At 49.1% G+C, this 17,819-nt stretch overlaps 1 protein-coding gene across 1 annotated transcript in view; it reads right to left on the reverse strand.

The window, feature by feature from the left end:
• Positions 1–2,582, reverse strand: part of LOC105881277 (smad nuclear-interacting protein 1-like) — a 106,513-nt gene extending 103,931 nt beyond the window's left edge. The window contains 1 exon segment of the mRNA XM_076000457.1: positions 2,354–2,582. Coding sequence (XP_075856572.1) covers positions 2,354–2,582 — 229 coding nt within the window.
• Positions 2,583–17,819: the final 15,237 nt, after the last annotated feature.

A 17,819-nucleotide genomic window follows, 5' to 3' on the forward strand; every position in this document is an offset into this window, starting at 1 on the left:
CCTGATGTAAGAAAAGGCCACCGAGCCCTGTGGAGTGAAAACTAACATTTAAAGATGGAGAGGGAGAGGGAGGGAGGGAGAGAGAAGGAACAGAACAGATGGTTGTAAAACACTCATTTTATTATTTCAGTTTCAAAAACTTTCCTGGGCTGAGCTCCCAGATCCTCACCCTGCTGCTACCAGGAGCTGAGGCTGTAGCTCTTAAAGCTCTGCCCTTGCCAAAATTTCCTTCTTTTGCTCTTTTCTTGCTTCATGTTTCAGTAATGACCTTGAGTAACCCTAGATCCCTGTCTGCCCGTTCAAGTTGGTGCGGCAGTTATTTATTGAGCACTTACTATGCACCAGGCTGTGCCAGGGCCACAAAGATAAGGAAGATGCAGTCTTGGCGCTGGAGTGTGTTCAGCCAGAGGAGGTGGGGAGAGGAGACATTAGACACGATAACAGGTCATTTCCACATGGGGCCAAGACAGAGAAAGCCCAGGAGGCACCTGACCCTGTCTGGGGACTTTAGTGACTGTTCCCAAGCCCAGGAGACACAGAGCTGAGGGACCATGGGACTTTCAGAGGTCCATGAAAATGTTGTTATTTCTTTTAAAGACATAAGAAGAAAATGAACATGACCCAGCCTGGATTTCATCGGTGTTTGTACCAACACAGTTGCAAAGTCACTTTGAATTTTTTTTATGAAGGTTGGAGCCCACAAGGAGAAACGCTTAGGGCCCAAGAAAGTCACACGTGACCGTATTAGTTTCCTGTGGCTGCCATGCACTGGGTGGCTTAGACAACAGACGTTCAGTTCTAGAGGCCTGATGTTCGAGACCGAGGTAAGGTGTTGGCAGGGCTGGTAGGGAGAATCTGTTCCAGGCTTGTCTCCTAGCTCTGGTGGTCTCAGGAAGGCATCCCGTGGCTTGCAGATGGCTGTCTCTCTGCACTTACTTTTGTCTCTTCACGTGATATTCTTTCTCATAAGGAGTCCAGTCATATTGAATTAGGGGCTCACCCTGCACCAGCATGACCTCATCTTAAATTACATCTGCAATGACCCTCTTTCCAAATAAGGTCATATTCCGAGGTACTGGGCTTTAGGATGTTAACGTATGTATGGCGAGCACTTGAGCCCGTAGCAGTGGCCCCAGATTCCTGGGGGTGTCCCTGCCCCTCTCCCCCTTTGTAACCGGTAGGCTGTGCTCAATGTGGGAACTATGAGAGAGCCACGTGGCCTATGGTTTTCTGTGGTTACAGGTCCCCCTTGCCCACACCCTCAAAGAGATAAAAGGAAAGGCCACTGCCCCTGGCGCCAGCTTTGCTAATGGGACAGCCTTTCCACAGGCACACTGTGGAAAATTAGGTTGCAGGATTTGATTGGAACATTTTATTTTTTGACCTAACTTCTAATCGAAGATGGCCAGATTTAGCAATCTAAAAAAAAGAAATCTTGGCCGGGCGTGGTGGCTCACGCCTGTAATCCTAGCACTCTGGGAGGCCGAGGCGGGCGGATAGCTCGAGGTCAGGAGTTCAAAACCAGCCTGAGCAAGAGCGAGACCCCGTCTCTACTATAAATAGAAAGAAATTAATTGGCCAACTAATATATATAGAAAAAATTAGCCGGGCATGGTGGCGCATGCCTGTAGTTCCAGCTACTCGGGAGGCTGAGGCAGGAGGATTGCTTGAGCCCAGGAGTTTGAGGTTGCTGTGAGCTAGGCTGACGCCACGGCACTCACTCTAGCCTGGGCAACAAAGCCAGACTCTGTCTCAAAAAAAAAAAAAAAAAAAAAAGGGAATCTTTACCCTAGGAAGAGCTGAGCGTGACATCTTCAGAGAGTTAAGGCTGTTCCCTGAACGGGACACTCGAGTTCTGCAGACCACCCCTCTGCAGAGGTGCTGGCCTCCGAGTTTCCCAGCATGGAACTCTCTGGGCTGTGCTGCTGGGAGCTGTTTGGGGCTGCGTGTTTTCTTCCCGTTTCTTAGGGGCGGGTTCTGAGCCAGCGGACCACGGATGCCAGTGAGGGGTGATAAGGACTTTGAGCAAATCCACTCCAGTTCCCGCCCTGCGTCCTCAGGGTTAGGGTCTAAAGGGGGCCGGAGCGCATTTTTCAAAGGTCCCGCGTGCTATTTTGGGGAAGGAGCCACGCAGTCACCCAGGGCAAAAGCTGGCGCAGGCTCCCCGAGCCTGTTTTGAATTTACATCTCTAATGCTGCCTTCTGCCCTGGGAGTTCCAGAAGACTCTCTCGCACCCCGCCAGTGAGTCTCGCTGCCGGCCCTGCCGAGTCCGCAAATACTTCTGGGAGTCTGGTTCTCATTAGGGTTGGCTGAGCCGGCGGTTTCCAGGCTTCACCCGACTTGCCACCTCACCTGTGGCTGACCAGGCTCTCCCCATCCTCACTTTTGAAGAAAAGGCCACCGGGGACCGCACAGGTGGCTGCCAGAACTTGTCCTCTGGGCTCTCGCGCCATGTAAGCCGGCGGCCGCTGTCACCACCTTCCTGTCCCGGAGGCCGGCTCGCCGCGGGCCTCTGGCGCTGGCCGGGGCGCTGCCAAACTCCCTGGAGTGCAGCCACCTGGGGCTCGCTCCTGGAGCCCATCAGCGGTCTGGGTTCTCTCGCAGGTTGTAAGAGAAACAAACCGAAAATGTGCTAAGTCCTTCATCACCTCCTTCTCTTTCCAGCCCCTCATTTGCAGTTCCCTGCGTACTCCCAGACACACGCACTTCTGAGTAATTTTCATAAAAATAACCGTGCGGCAGCTCAGGGTAAACATGTAAGCGTTCAAGTCTGTACTGTCAGGCCTCCTCTTGCAACTGGAAATTGAGCAGCTGTAAATAAGAAAAGCACACAGGGAACACGTTTTAATGCCTGCCCTTCGTTTCTGAAGTATCTGAGCCGTTTTGCTATTAACAGCAGGAAATATTTAGAAAAATACGGGGCATTTCCAAACATCTGACTGCTCAGCTGGGTAAAAATACAATCTAAGTATTTCCTTTCAAATTCGCATCACTTTATGATTAGTCAGGGCTTTCTTTTTTTTTTCTTCCCCTAAATGGTTTCCATTACAGCTGTGTCTTTTTTTATTTGGTGACCCAATTATATGACTCTTTGGCATGGAAAAATTCACGTTATTGGTTTAAAAATACATTGTTGAACCCCCACAGCGGTTTCGTAAGGTTTTGTTTCATGAACTTTTATAAAGTTTAATTTCGTTGTTTTGTTCTGGGGTAGAAGAAAAAAGGCAGTGGGAGAGTTTTAAGGTGTTTTGAGGTAGGACAGGGGTGGGCACTAGAAGAAGTTGTCAAGGTCCCTTTCGAATTTACTCTCTCTATCCCTTCATTGTTGTAAAGGAGAGAGGTGGCATTGGACTGGAACCTTCCTGATTATTTGGACCAGGGCAGCCTGGCTGTACAGATTCCTCATCTCTGATAATTTAAGATTCTCATTTTCCTGTGTCAGAGGGCACAGCCCTGAGTGCACGATCGTCCCATTGCTACTTACAGCTCTTAACAAGGAATTATTTAAAAAAGAGTATCGAGTTTAATTCATCACTGAGACACATTCCAAAAGTTCTGGAAAAAAACACTGCCTCAGATAGAGTATAATCTGGAGATTTACATTCTTTAGAATTCGCTAGTCGAGAAATACTTTAGCCCACAGGTTCTTTAAAAAAATGAGTTATTGATAGCTTCAATATTTTCTTTATCATGTGTTCCAACTTGTTCATCATCATCGAGGCAAGTATTCAACTCCCCTTCTCAAGCCAAGTCAGTCACTTCCAAGGGGGAATTTAAAGAAAATGCAGTGTTTGATTCCTCACTCCCCTCTTATCTTTCTGGAAGCAGATATATTGTGTGCGTGGCCAAGCCATCTGCCAAAGTCAACTTTTAAAATAGACGTAACGTAAGAGCAGCACACAGCGTGGCCTTGTTTCTGTCTCCGAGGATTCGGATTCTATAGGATTGGTCTGCCAGCCACGAAGCCTGGGGAGATACATTTGTCAGGAAAGAAAAATGATGGCTTTTGTTCGCTGATGAATGAGCCACCTCATGCATCAACTGCACCAAGCATCATTTGGTACGACTAAGTATAGAAGTATCAGAAAATATTTTTGCCCACTGCGGATGCATTTAAAGAGGGGTGCTTGCTTGGGATGTGCTGGGATGCTTTGTGCATCCTGGTGCTCCTGGTCCCTCGTGGCTCACTCGAGACTGTCTGCTTCTCTCTGAACAGGGCTCAGGAAACACGGAGGCCTCCACGTGATTCTTCCGAGGGTCCCGGCCTTCATCGTCAAGGCTTCAAGGCATTGGGAATTGAAAAGGCAGCTGGGAGACCAATCATGCCCCCTGCGACAGTGCCTCTGGGGACTTGCAGGCTGTGGGTGGGGTAATGGAAGCCAAAATAAATGATCCTAGAGCATGGAGGTGGTGTTCAAGATCAGTGTCTGAAATTTGGAGATGGACTCGCTGCCAGTAGTTTAAGAAATGAAAAGAGAAAAATAACCCAAAAAGCGCACTCAGCCTTCAAATTCAGGGCCCACGATGTGTCTGTAGGTAATTTAAGAAAAAAAAAAAGAAAGAGAAAAGAAAGGAAGCAGTTCAGCCTTGAGTGGTCCTTGGTTGTGTTTTCTCTGTGATGTCTAGCCAGGCTTGAATATCTAATCGATCTCCTCGGCTCGGAGCAGGTAGAGGTTACTCAAAGAGGAATGTCGAAGGCCTAACACCTGGCACCTGTGAACGTGCCCTTATCTGGAAATAGCGTCTTTGCCGATGTCGCTAAGAATTTCAGGATGAGATCATCCTGGATTTGGGGTAAGCCCTAAGTCCAATGACAGCTGTCTCTATAAGAGGAAGGAGAAGGAGCTTTGGGACACAGAGACACACGGAGGAGAAGGAATGTGAAAAGGGAGGCAGAGATTGGAGTGATGCAAGCTAAGGAGTGCCAAGAGACGCCAGCCACACTCGGAATCCAGGAGAGAGTCAGGGTGCAGATTCTCCGTCAGATTCCCCAGGAAGCACCAAATGGACTTCTGTCCTTGGGAACGGGGAGTGGCTAGACTTCTGTTGTTTTAAGTCATCCAGTTGGTGGTAACTTGTTGCAGCGGCAGCCCTGGGAAACTAATACAGAATTTTAGGGAGTCATGGAGACGTCTGGTCCAAGAGCCTCATTTCAGTCTTGAGAGACTTAGCGACTCGCCCAACTACACACAGTAGGTGCTCAGCTGAGCTCAGCATGCAAGGCTATGGACCCCGAGCTCAGAGATCCGCCCACCCATGCACGGCCATTTATGGCCACCCCATGTGTGTGCAGCTGGGCGCAGGTGCGAGGCGGGGTGTGGTGCTTGGCTATCAGGGAGCTTTCAAAGAAGTCATGTGGTCAAGAGGTGTCATGAGAGGGTATCAGTCTGAATACTCAGGACTAGTACGTGTGGTTAGACTTGGCCTTCGAGGTCAAGAGATGGTGGGAAGGAGGGGCCGAGCAAGGAGGCAGGGGAGGGAGATGAGACTCTGAAAGGTCGTAGAACCCAATGCAAAGGAGAACGAACGCTGTGGGTTCCTGCTGCCTCCTACTTCTTCCCAAATGGAACGTGGGTTTCCATCAGGTCTCCATGCTGTCTTCAGCGCAGCTGCACACGGCAGGGGACAATGACCACCAAGCCCGAGTGGTGGCCTCACAGCTAACACCTTGACAGTGAGCTCTTTAAAAGACGATTGCCACTCCCCTCGCCAGTGGGTGGCAGAGCCCTAGACACACGATCTCATTTTGGCCAATGAAGGTGGATGTGTTTGGTGTCCAGAACTGGGACAGACGTCTTGCTACCAGCCTGAAGATAAAGGCCAACATCAGGGACAGCAAAGAAACAGCAGGAAAAGAGATAGGGTCCTGAGGACAGCATGGCACCACTGACCCCTACCTTGCCTTTGAGGCTCCTGTGAAGGGACATGAGTATACTTCCTTAGGTTTCATGCAGTGGGAATCAGTGTTTCTGCCACCTGTCGATGAAAACATGGTGGCCTTCCTGGAGGAAGTGGCACCCAGGACTTCTGAGAGAGGAGTAGGCATGAGATGAGAGAAAAGGGGTAGGGTGGTCTAGGCAGAGAGAACAGTGTCTATGAAGGTTTGAAGGGGCGTGACTATCACCCTTGCATTGGAGACACTGAAAAATGTCGTCTATCTGGCACACAGCACGGGGGCCGTGACACACAAGTAAAGAAGGGCAAGGAGGAGGAGGAGGAGAAAGGGATGAGGCCAGGAGGCAGAAACGGGAGCCAGGTTAGAAACGAGGATGGGAGTTTACGAGGATCCGTGCTGGTGAGACTGAGGGGTGGGGTGGGAATTAGGAGATGCTTAAATTGGTTCCATTCACTGAGACAGAAAACGAGATTCCCAAATTGGGCGTTGGCACCAGGGACCGATGGAAAAGCCACCAGGGAGGTAGAATCCATGGTGTCTGGCGTTAGATGAGCCGCGGAGGGGATGGAGACAGCAACACTGATGCCAGGGCCTGGTCCCGGTGACTGGGAAGACGCGGTTCTCATGAAAGGCAGTCAGGAGGAGGGCCGTGCTGGAGCAGGGGCAGGTGGCAGAGGACAGGTGCTGCAGCCACCAGCTGTGGGGTTCCTGAGCACGAGGTGCTGATGGCCAGGTGACGCGGAGGTGACATAGCCAGGGCGGCCCTGAGCTCGGAGCTCTCTAGAACATCCACAGGATGGAATCGGGGTGCAGGTTCTGCTCTGCCTCAGCTCCCCGTCCAGGGAAGGGACAGACGGGCTTGAGTGCCCACTGGCTCTCTCTGCGCCATCCCTCTTGGTCCTACATCGGGCCCAGGCCCACTCCTCCCGCGTTCCCTGCCCCATTCAGTGTCTGCGTGGGGTGCACTCGGACCCTCCCGTATTCCTGCGTCACCCAAACTTTATACCCTGGGAGCAGGCTTAGCCTTGTGAGTTCCAAAGTGCCCGAGTCTTGTCTGCCAGAAGCCTTGGTTTTCAAGACGATGGTCCCTGCTCTGTGATCTGGGAATTCCACGTTTTGTGTCTCTGCATCCTGCTGGGCTGGTCGTCTCGAAAAGTCCAGCTTTAATAGGCAGGAAGCTGTAGTTCATACATCACACGGCGCCTCACGCAGGTAGTAGCCAGAGAGACAGAGATGTGGGCTGCCAGGGCAGGAGATAAGGAGGAACCGAACGGGGGTTAATCAGAGACCGAGACGTGGAAATCCACTCAGCCCTCGTGAAATCCACAGTGACAAAGAGAGGACTCCTCATGTCACCCCCTCTGACCGAGGCTTCACTTGGGGTTTGGAGGTAGAAAAAGGTGGCTCCCTATGCTCAAAGGATGCTTTTCCCCCTCAAACCGTATAGGACATACAAGAGGGGTGCAGGTGGTTTGGGGCCAACATCCAGAGCAGAGCACCGAGGCCCGCTCCTCGGTTCTGGGAAGATGCAGAGGAAATCCTTTGGCACGAAGCAAGCAAACAAACACACACCCAAACAAAACAACACGAAAGCCCCACACCGAAAACTTTCCACTTGCAAACATGTTTTTTGTCACTGCCAAAGGTTTAGGATTGCAACATTTGGGCGTCTTTGGCCCCAAACCCCAGGACTCTGCAGTTTTCCCAAAGCACCTCCTAAAATAAAGAATTCTCTTTGGCAAAAACAGTATGTTTGTAAACAGAAAGGCTTTATTTTTGAGAAACTCGATTCCCCCTTAGATGGAGAGGGTTGGGAATGAAGCCCCCGAGGCCATTTTCCATCCGCCTTTCCTGCTCCCGATTGTCACAGGCAGGTAGAGCACATCTCTCGTTCTGCGTGTGTGGTTTTCATTAACGGGGCGTGTGTCTGGCATGCACGCTTGCCGGCCAGTTGCTGATTTCCTTCTGAGGCTCGAGAGGAAGGCTTGCAGAGGAGGCCTCGGATCCTTCTAGACTCAGGTTTCTTGTGCCCCTCCCAGATTCACGTGGGGAGCAGCCCAATCGTTCCAATCAAACGCCAAACCACCTGGCTTGCTTTGCAACAGCAGCAGAAGAAAGGACTCAGCACCTACGAAGCATTGAGAACAACTCATGCTTCACCAGCTATCTGGGGACCCCTTAATCCAGTCAAGTTGACACCCCAGATCAACCATCACAATATTCAAAATTTAAAACACTCTGGTCTAAAACTCTAAGACAAAAGATATCATTTTTTTTATTTGTGATATTTATGGCATTGGCCACGTAAGGTGGCATATAGGTATATTTTCATTGAGGTGAAATTCTAATAACATAAAAATAACTATTTTAAAGCAAACAGTTCAGTAGCTGTTGGTGCATGAATGATGTTGTGAAGCAAAACCCTGGGCCGGTTAGGCAGTTTCTCTCTGTTTCCTCCTCCCCCGGCCTCTGGCAGACACGGACCTACTTTCTATCCCTGTGGGCTTTCCTATCCCGGGTATTTTGTGTAAATGGAGTCACGCAATGTGTATAGTCTTTCGCGTCCGGCTTCTTTCATTGGTGTCACGTTGCTGAGGCCCATCCATATATAAGTCCTGTGGGAGGGCTATTCTCTCTCCTACTTAACGCCGAAAGGCAGCTTTAAGAAACCCTGATGCTGGTGTGGTTCTGGAAAGATCCGCAGAAGCTGCAGAGGCTGCGCTTGCTCACAGGACCACCCGGTCTTCTGACTGTTGCGTCCTGGCTCTGGTCCTGAATGATGACTTCTGGGGCCTTAACCTTACCTCTTGCTCCTGGTCGTTGCTACCTTCTTTTACGCCCTGTTTCTCACATCCCGCCGTGGGCGCTCCACGCTGACGCTTTGCACTGCTGAGGTTGCCTCGCCTCTGCATGTCTGGGTTCCACAGAGCTTGAGAGAAAACGAATCGCTCAGAAATCGGGGAGAAGACAAGGGTGGGCTTCTAAACCTCCAGCGCTTCCGATCTTGTTCGATTGCCACGAGGTCTCATGGGACAGAGGTGGGCGCAGAGGCCGTCTTAATCCCTGAATAGGAAGAAGATGCTGAATTAGGATAATGCTCGGAAAAAGGGATTAGTCATAAAAGGTTTTTAGGGCATTCGTGTAATAACTTCATTATCTGAATATAAAATTGAAATGATTTGCATATGGCTTTTTCTCTTTCCCCATTGTATTACTATAGTCTTTTTATTAAAAAAAAAAGAATATCATTCTTATCGCTATTTCTGACTTCACCTGTTTTGACCTTTTCCCCAATTTTTATATTCTCGCTATATTTTTAAAATTTGTTCTGAAAGTCATAGAATTCATTTTTCTGGAATTGGAAACTTGCATCTACCAAATTTTAATAATGACTTTTCTGTTCTTCTGAGCTGATCCTACTTAATCCCAGAGAGCAGTTACGGTGCCAGCAGCCCTGCTGAGCCACTAGGTGGCATTCATATGCTATCGTGAATGGATTCTGACATCGAAGTTAAACTATTGGGAAAAACATTTTGTCTTTATTTTAGGTAAATACAGGAATTGGCCCTATAAGCTCTATGCACTTTTTGGACTACAGCTTTTCCAGCAAACTTCTCTTTCCCTGACTGCCTTTCTCACTGTGGCATCATAGTTAAGCAGAAGGACTCCAGAGTCAGCCTAAGTTCAACTACTGCCTCCAACATTCACTTGCCAGATGACCTTGGGTAAGTCACTTCGCTTCAATTTTCTCATCTACAAAGTGGGATTAAATAATAATACATGCCTCATAGAGTGGTCATGAGAATTAAAAGGTAAATATATATTAAGCATGTAGTGTTTTATGTGTTTGCATTCATTATTAATGCTTTTTTTACGGCATTGCTAATCACTTAGACAAATATTTCCTACCTATTATTTCAAGGACTGGCAGTATCAGAATGTAAGGCTATTACTTGAGATGTAGATTTCTGGGCTCCATACGGGAGCATCTATTTCAGTAATTTGGGGGGTGGGGCTTAGGGATCTGTATTCTTCAAAAGCTTCTCAGGTGATGCTGAGGCTTGGCTAGATTCGGGGACACAAACTACTCATGGATGTGGCTGTTCACCCCAGTCCAATCAAAGTGTGTGAAGCTAACAATATTTGCACACTGTCAAGTTCCAATTCCCCTCCAACACGGAGTGTGCACCATCCAAAGCTCTGTCCCTTGGGAAGATTTCCTCTCACCACTGTCTTTCAAGGCCACCCTTGAATGAGGCTGTACCACAGCCACTGGCTACTTTTGATTGCACCCTCATGCTCAGTTGACCCATGGTAAATCAGTTGAGCTCTATCTTCTTCCGTCACCTGACTGTAGGTGGCCTCCCATATTGTCACAGGTGTCATCACAGAGCTAAGGTGAGGCACTGACACAGCAATGATGAACAACATGGGTCTGGGCTACCTGCTCGTAGGGCTGCACCCCTGACCTCATGGACCACTTCCAGCTTACCAGGAATCGCTGCTGGACCCACCCAACTGTGTCTTTGTGGGTGTGACAGAATCTGGCCCATCACGAATGATTAGTTACTTGGTGTTCCATGGTCAAGTGCCCCAATTCTTCCAGGGCCCAACAGCTTGCTAGGAGCTGTTCTTTCTGAAGTTATATATTGTTCTTTGCTATAGCTGGTATGGAGTTGGTCTAGAACTCTAAGTATCTGAGCTGTGATTTTCCAAACATGGATTGCCAAAAACTCTACACCGTGTCTTTTTCCATCACCAATACCTATAATACCATCAGGGCTACTGGGTCATATGGCCAAGCTACAGGGACACTTGCCATGCAGCTTGGACCCTTTGCAGAGCCTTTTGTGTCCCTTGCTATATGGATATAAGCGATATTCCAACCGTGGAATTAATGTCTTCACAACCCAAGGAAGCCTACCAGGTGTTGTGTTACAGTCTTTATTTTAGGATGGGTGACATATTAAGTCTTTACTTTGGCCAAGACTGCCATGCCCTAGATCCTGGAGTATACTTTTAAAAGTATACTCATGTGCAGGGCCCTGAACCTTCATGGGGGGTTTCCCCCATTTTCTTGATTGCATGAGTCTGACTTTGAAGGTCAGACATAATCGCCACTTCTCGCTCATTAGGTCTGGTTTGCATGATGTCATCACTCTGGTTCCGCAGAGGTCCAGCCGGGCCAGGCCTCCTCAGACTATGTTATGACAGAGCAGGGAGAGTTAACACGGCCCTGGGGCAGTGCTGTAAGTGAATACCGTTGTCCCTTCTAAGCAAATGTGAGCTGTTTCCCATCCTCCTTTTTGATAGAGATGAAAAGAGCACGGCGCCCAGATCAAAGCCTGCATACCATGCACCTGAGCATGCGCCTTAGTGAAGACATAACATCTGGCAAAGAAGCTTCAGTGCCAGCTGTGGGCTGCTACTTGCTTAAGTTTGCAGGAGTCTGTCATCCTCTGGGACCTGTCTGGTTTCTGCAGGGACTAAATTAATTAAATGGTGATATGATAGGGGCCACACTCCTGCATCCTTTAAGTCTTTAAGGGTAATTCTAAGCTTTCAAATTCCAACCTCCCTCTGCCCCAGGATGTGATATTGTTTTTGATTTACTCTTTTGGCTGGGGTAGGGGCAGTTTTAGAAGCTTCCCCTTGGCATTCACTGATAGCTGTTATCCAACATGCTGAGAACTCTGTGTAGGTGGATAGTTGCAAACACCCACAGAGATTTCCTGGATAGTTGTCTACTTCTGTTATATATTTGGGGATTGGGAAAAAGACCATGGGATGGGTTCACTCACTGGTGGACCCACTGTGAAAGGTTCAGGCCATGCCTAGGCCTGGATGCTACTTATTACCTGAGAAATAATATCATATAACAGGCAGGCCATGATGACACTTCAGGTCTGCGTGTATCAATGGCAGTCATTCTGGGTCTGAAAATTCATGCAGGTCTGGAAACAAGGCGGAGGACCCTGACTAGCTATTGGGGCAGTGGTCTTCAGCTTCCTGATCATCCAACATTGATCCTTCTGACAGTATCGACTGAGTAATACTTTGGTTGCTGCTCTGCCGGGGCTCTAGGAGATGCTGTTCTCTGACAACCATTTCTTAACTATGCCCAGCAGACCCCAGGGGGTGCCGCTCTGACCTTGACACTCAGGGTTACAATCTATCTGGCTTCTGATAGCTGAACACAGGCACCTGGTCTCTAATAATTTGAGATCCTTTCATCCCCATCATTAGGTATCTCCTATCATTCAGCCCTGCCCTACTGAGAATGTCGGCCACTGAGGTTTTCAGTGATTCTGGTATCTCTTACCAGCACATTTCTTATTACTTTGTAAGTGGAGTACTTGCTGGATCTCTGGTGTGTTTTCTGGCCTTAAATGGTAATATCCACTCTAGCTACCCACTCTCTGCCTCTTTCTCCAGTGTCTTCCATACTAGTTCTGGTATTTGTACTTCACGTAGTGTGGTCATTGCTTGCTTCAGGCTTCTAAGAACCATCCCAGCATCATGCTAATACCACCTCCTGTAATTCTTGTTGGGTTGTTGTGTTCCTCACCACCCAATGTATATGTTGAAGCCCTAACCTCCAGTACCTCCAAATGTGAGTATATTTGGAGATAGGGTCTTTCAAGAGGCAATTAAGATTACATGAGGTCATATAGGTGGACCCTAATCCAAGGACTGGTGTCCTTATAAGAAGAGAAGACTTGTACAGAGTTACAGAAGGATGACTGTGTGAGGACACAGGGAGAAGATGGCCATCTGTAAGCCAAGTGAAAGTCTTCAGAAGAAACCAGCCCTGCTAACATCTTCTGTGATGGTAAATTGTATGTGTAACTTGACTAAGGGCTAAAGGATGCCCAGATAGCTGATGAGAACATTACTTCTGGGTACATCTGTGAGGGTGTTTCTGGAATACATTAGCATTTGAATCAGCAGACTGAGGAAAGAAGATCCACCCTCACCGATGTGGGCAGCACCATCCAGTCCACTGAGGGCCTGAGTAGAAGAAGAAGGCAGAAGAAGGGAGAATTCTTTCTCTCTCTTCTTGAGCGAGGATAACCATCTTCTCCTGCCCTACATGTCAGACCTACTAGATCTCAGTCCTTTAAACTCTGGGACTTACATGAGCAGCTCCCTGGTTCTATGGCCTTTGGATTTGGACTGAATGATACCAATGGCTTTCCTATTTCTCCAGTTTACAGACAGCAGATTATGGAACTTCTCAGCCTCCATAAACATATAAGCTAATTGTCATTATAAATCTCTTCATCTGTCTGTCTATCTATCTATCTATCTATCTATCTATCTATCTATCTATCTATCTATCTATCCATCCACCTATCTAGGTTCTGTTTCTCTGGAGAACCCTATCTAATACACCTTGATCTCAGGCTTATAGCTTCCAGGATTGTCTGTTATTGAAGCCGCACAGTCCGCAGTACTTTGTCATGCAGCCTGAGCAGACTAATGCAGGTGTTAAATCCTGTACCGCAGGAGAATGTCCTGGGGTTAATAAACTCCCTTATCTGACTTTGTGTTCTACCTGACTTGATCCAGAGGCCAGAGGACTGAGTCCCTCCCCCATGCCTGGCTCCTACCAGCACATGCTGTTGCCTGGGGCCTGCAGCTCCTTCAGGCTCTAGTCCCTTGACATTGGCCTGGGGGCCAGAAGGGGCGGAGGCGGCAAATCCTGGGTGTGTGTGGGTTGTCTCCCAGGCAGAGGTCTCTGAAGAGTGGCTTCCAGCCAGGGGGAGGTGCAAGGCCTCCATAGGGCAGGACAAGTCTCTTCTGGAGCCTCAGTGTTCAGGGGTTCCAGATCCAGTGCGTCAACCTGGATGACCAAGCCCGTATCTCAGGGCATCATTCCCTCCCAATGGGAGCTCCAATTTTTGCCATAGCAGACTCGCCTGGTGGGGGGTTAAAATTGTGCTGTTTTTATGACTAAATCCTGGACCCATCTTTTGCTGTTTTTGCCTTTTGAATACAAGCGACAGAGTCCCTTCACATGCTGGCTAGGAGGCCTCTGGCTCTCACACATGGCATTTAATTCATGGTCATTGTCCTCAGCCTTTCCTTGTCATTCTCCCAAACGTCACTTGCCCTCAGCAACAGCCAGGCGACTTCACAGACTTCATCATCACTCACTCCCATAGGCAATGCTCAAACAGCTGGTGCTTAGCAGAGGCTCCTGCATTTCCTGCCCCTGATACATCACTGCTCTGGTGAGAGTTGTGAAAATTCCACTGCTACTTTGAGCGGGGGCTATGAGATGGGGTCCTCATTGCTGGCTGGGCAGTGGGTGATCCAGCTCCCAAATCCTAGCCTGGGTTCCCAGGGGACAGACTCCAAGGGGCCACTCCTGGGGTCAGGGGGAAGGAGGGACAGAGGAGAAGTGGACAGTGCCACTGTCATCCTGTGGGAAGCCGGCACGGGCTGCAGAGTCACGCTGAGCTGGGGCTGGAGACTCAGAGCGTCCTGATCCTGACCTGTCAGTGACTGTCTGCTGCTCAGGGCGTGTCAGCTGTCACAGGCAAAGGTGTGATCTTGGGCAAGGTGGCTCCCCTCAGCCAGCACCTGCAGAGGACAGGCAGTTGGGTGCTGTGGGCTGGCATTGCTATCAGCCCTGGGGAAATGTACCCGTTAGTCCCGGAGGAGGATGTGTGCACGGCAGAGGGCACCCGCGACCATAGCCCAAAGGTTTCGCAGGGGGAACCTTGAACTTCACATGGGTCAAGGGCCAGTGCTGATGGCTCCTGGTGGCGGGTGGGGTGGAATGCTGACACTGTGCCCCAAGCTGGAAGTCACACATAGCCCAGCTGTGCTGTCATCCCAAGATTTATCCTCCTTACTTCCCAAATGTGTACCTTTTCCACGAAGGCGTGCGATCCTGCAGGCGCAGGCCACACTCAGCCGTCTCTGTCCCCTGGACACCAACTCTGTGGTGTGAATCGGAGCCTCCACCTGACGCTGGGCTGTCATCGAGCCAGAAGTGACAATGAGACCATCCGGCTGTCATCGCAGGGTGGGAGCCGGTGAAGGTGATTCGGGGGGAACTGCAGACATAGACACAACTGGCTCACACGGGTTTGAACTGCACACCCAGAGCCGACCACAACAAAAGCTCCGAGAGGAAAGGTCAGACCCATGAAGTGCTATTTGTTTTCAGTGAAACTTCATCCCTCCCACTTAACACCCGTCTAACCAGCAGCGGAATCAATTACCACGTGTCAGCCCGAAACCTGACACAAGAAATGAAAGAAGGACACAAGCTCCCAGGGGAGCGGGCATGCAGGCAGGCAGAGACAGAGGAGATAGAAACTCGGGGGCGGGGGAGCCATGAATGAGCCTCGCATGCCTGTCACTAAGGGTTAAGCTGGCCCGAGCCCTCCTCCGCCGCCCTCTCTCCTTCTCTCTGCCTTTGCGCCCATCAGCGTGACTGGCGTGGACTACTGGGTGTTGCTTTCACGTAGGGTTATCAGTAAGCCCAGGAGGGTATTTGACTTTGGTTACCTAAGTCGTTCCATTTAATAATTGAAGACCAAAAGTTCCTAGACGTTCATGATGATTTTGGAGAGCTCCAGCAGGGAGAATTGCTGGTAGGGCGCATCAGGAGCTGACTGAGTTGCTGCATTTCTCAGGCTTCTGTTCCAGGTGGTGTCAGCTCCTCAGACAGCACCCCTTTCAGGTGATGTCATTCGTTCTCCACATTTATGCAAGTCTCAAAGGCAGAACCCCATGGGCTGCTCAGGTGGCACCCACAAAAGTTTTGAGGATGAATCCTGGTGATAGGAAGTTAGCCTGGTTCTGCTTCACTAGCTCTGCTTTATTAAAAGATGTTTAGTTTTCTAAAGGTAAGGATTTGGTCGATAAAGGACACCTGGATTTTTTAATTAATAGGATCCTAGGATCAAAACCTTGCTCATCTTCAGATAGAGGATTGGGTGGACATTTTCTACTTTGTCCTGCAAATGGTGTTGCCACTCAGATTGCTGCTCCCTTCTGGAATGTTCGTTCCTCTGTTCGGCTCCTGTTGGAACGTGAAGCATTGATTAAACTGGGACATGGGTACAGAAAGCTGGGTGCATTGTTCTTGATGTCCCGGTGGTCATTAAAAGACATTTCCATTGATGGGTGGGAATGAATGACTTTAATGAAAAGCTAAATTTTTGCAGTTAAAATTGTGAGTGGAACTATAAGCAGCATGCTAATGAATAAATCTGTAAATTGTCATTTGCCCCCATTGCCATAGTTCTTGTTAGTCTTTTCACATTGATACCGCTCTATGACGCTACTTCAAGATTATTTCTTTTTTCTAATCTAAATAGTATTCAATCTTGGGTTGTTTTGTCTGTAGAGAGATGCCGTGGGCTTTTCTTTTCTTTGCTCTCTCAAAGTGATACCACCTACACGCATGGTTTTATTTGCTGCCTAGCTCGACAGCGATGCCCTTGCATCTTTTCTCGTGTGCTGGGTCTTCCGTCCCCTGGCTTGGTGTGGCACCTCCGGCACCTTGGTGCGGCACCTCCGGCACCTTGGTGTGGCGCCTCCGGCACCTCTGGCAGTCGTCCCTGCTGCCTCCCAGGTGCCTTAGACTCAGCATCAATCATCTTTCCTCTGTTTCTACATCTAGGCTCCACTTCAAACTCGGGCGCACAATCCCAGGGGTCACTTAAGCTTGGAACCTGAGAAACTTTCTCGGTCCCCTGACTCCCTTGTCCTCGACGTCTCAGCGGTCATCTGGTGGCATCGATTTTGCCTCCTGACTGTTTCTCAGTCCCCTCCCGCCCTTCCTGCTTCACGCCTGGGCTCCTCTTCCGGCTCAACAGCCCACCCCACACCCTCCCTCTGTGGCTGCCCTTTTCCCGTCTGGAAGGCTGTGCCCCTCCTTCCATTATTTTCTTTATAACCAGTGAATTTTTTTTTTTTTTTTGAGACAGAGTCTCGCTTTGTTGCCCAGGCTAGAGTGAGTGCCGTGGCGTCAGCCTAGCTCACAGCAACCTCAAACTCCTGGGCTCAAGCAATCCTGCTGCCTCAGCCTCCCGAGTAGCTGGGACAACAGGCATGCGCCACCATGCCTGGCTAATTTTTTCTATTTTTAGTTGTTTGGTTAATTTCTTTCTATTTATAGTAGTGACGGGGTCTCGCTCTTGCTCAGACTGGTTTCAAACTCCTGACCTCGAGCAATCCGCTCACCTCGGTTTCCCAGAGTGTTAGGATTACAGGTGTGAGCCACCGCGCCCGGCCTAACCAGTGAATTTTAACTTTAAGACTCAACATTAGGCGTCGTCTCTTATTTTAAAGGAAACATTAATTACTTGTCTTTAACATATGATTTTCTCTGTTTTTTTGTTTTTGAAGTTCCCTGATGACATCCTCTTCTCCCTGCCTCTCCCGGTTAGAACGTTTTGAATCCTCACTCTCCCCTGCCTGTCCACAGTGTCGGTCACTAATGTCAACTGACTGCTCCATTTTGCCTGTTTTCTTTCCGGTCTCTATTGTCGCCCTCCAGGCTGATGCCCCCCTGATTTACGTGCTTCCAGTGCACTCTCGGCTTAGAGAATCTTTCCTCCTCTTTCTCCAGTTTCATGCTGTCCTGAGCTTATCATCAGAGTCATTTTTCTAAAGCACTGTGTTCAAAGCCTTCTCTGGACCTGTGTCCTACAGAGAAAGGTCCTGACTCCCTGGCATGGCATTCGGAGCCCTTAACAGTCTGACCCCAATCGACCGTGTTAACGACAGGTGCTGTCATGCCTTGGCCTCCGTGCCCAGCTCCATGAACAAATTTCAAGGTTTCAATCACCCTGATATGTTTTTCTAGAATCCTCTTTCTCTTATGCTTTAGATTCTCATGCAAGTAGGGCTCGATGACCAGAACGCTGCAACTTTTAACTAACTATTGCCCTTTTC

The sequence above is a fragment of the Microcebus murinus genome, chromosome 1, assembly GCF_040939455.1.
Source record: "Microcebus murinus isolate Inina chromosome 1, M.murinus_Inina_mat1.0, whole genome shotgun sequence".
NCBI lineage: Eukaryota > Metazoa > Chordata > Mammalia > Primates > Cheirogaleidae > Microcebus > Microcebus murinus.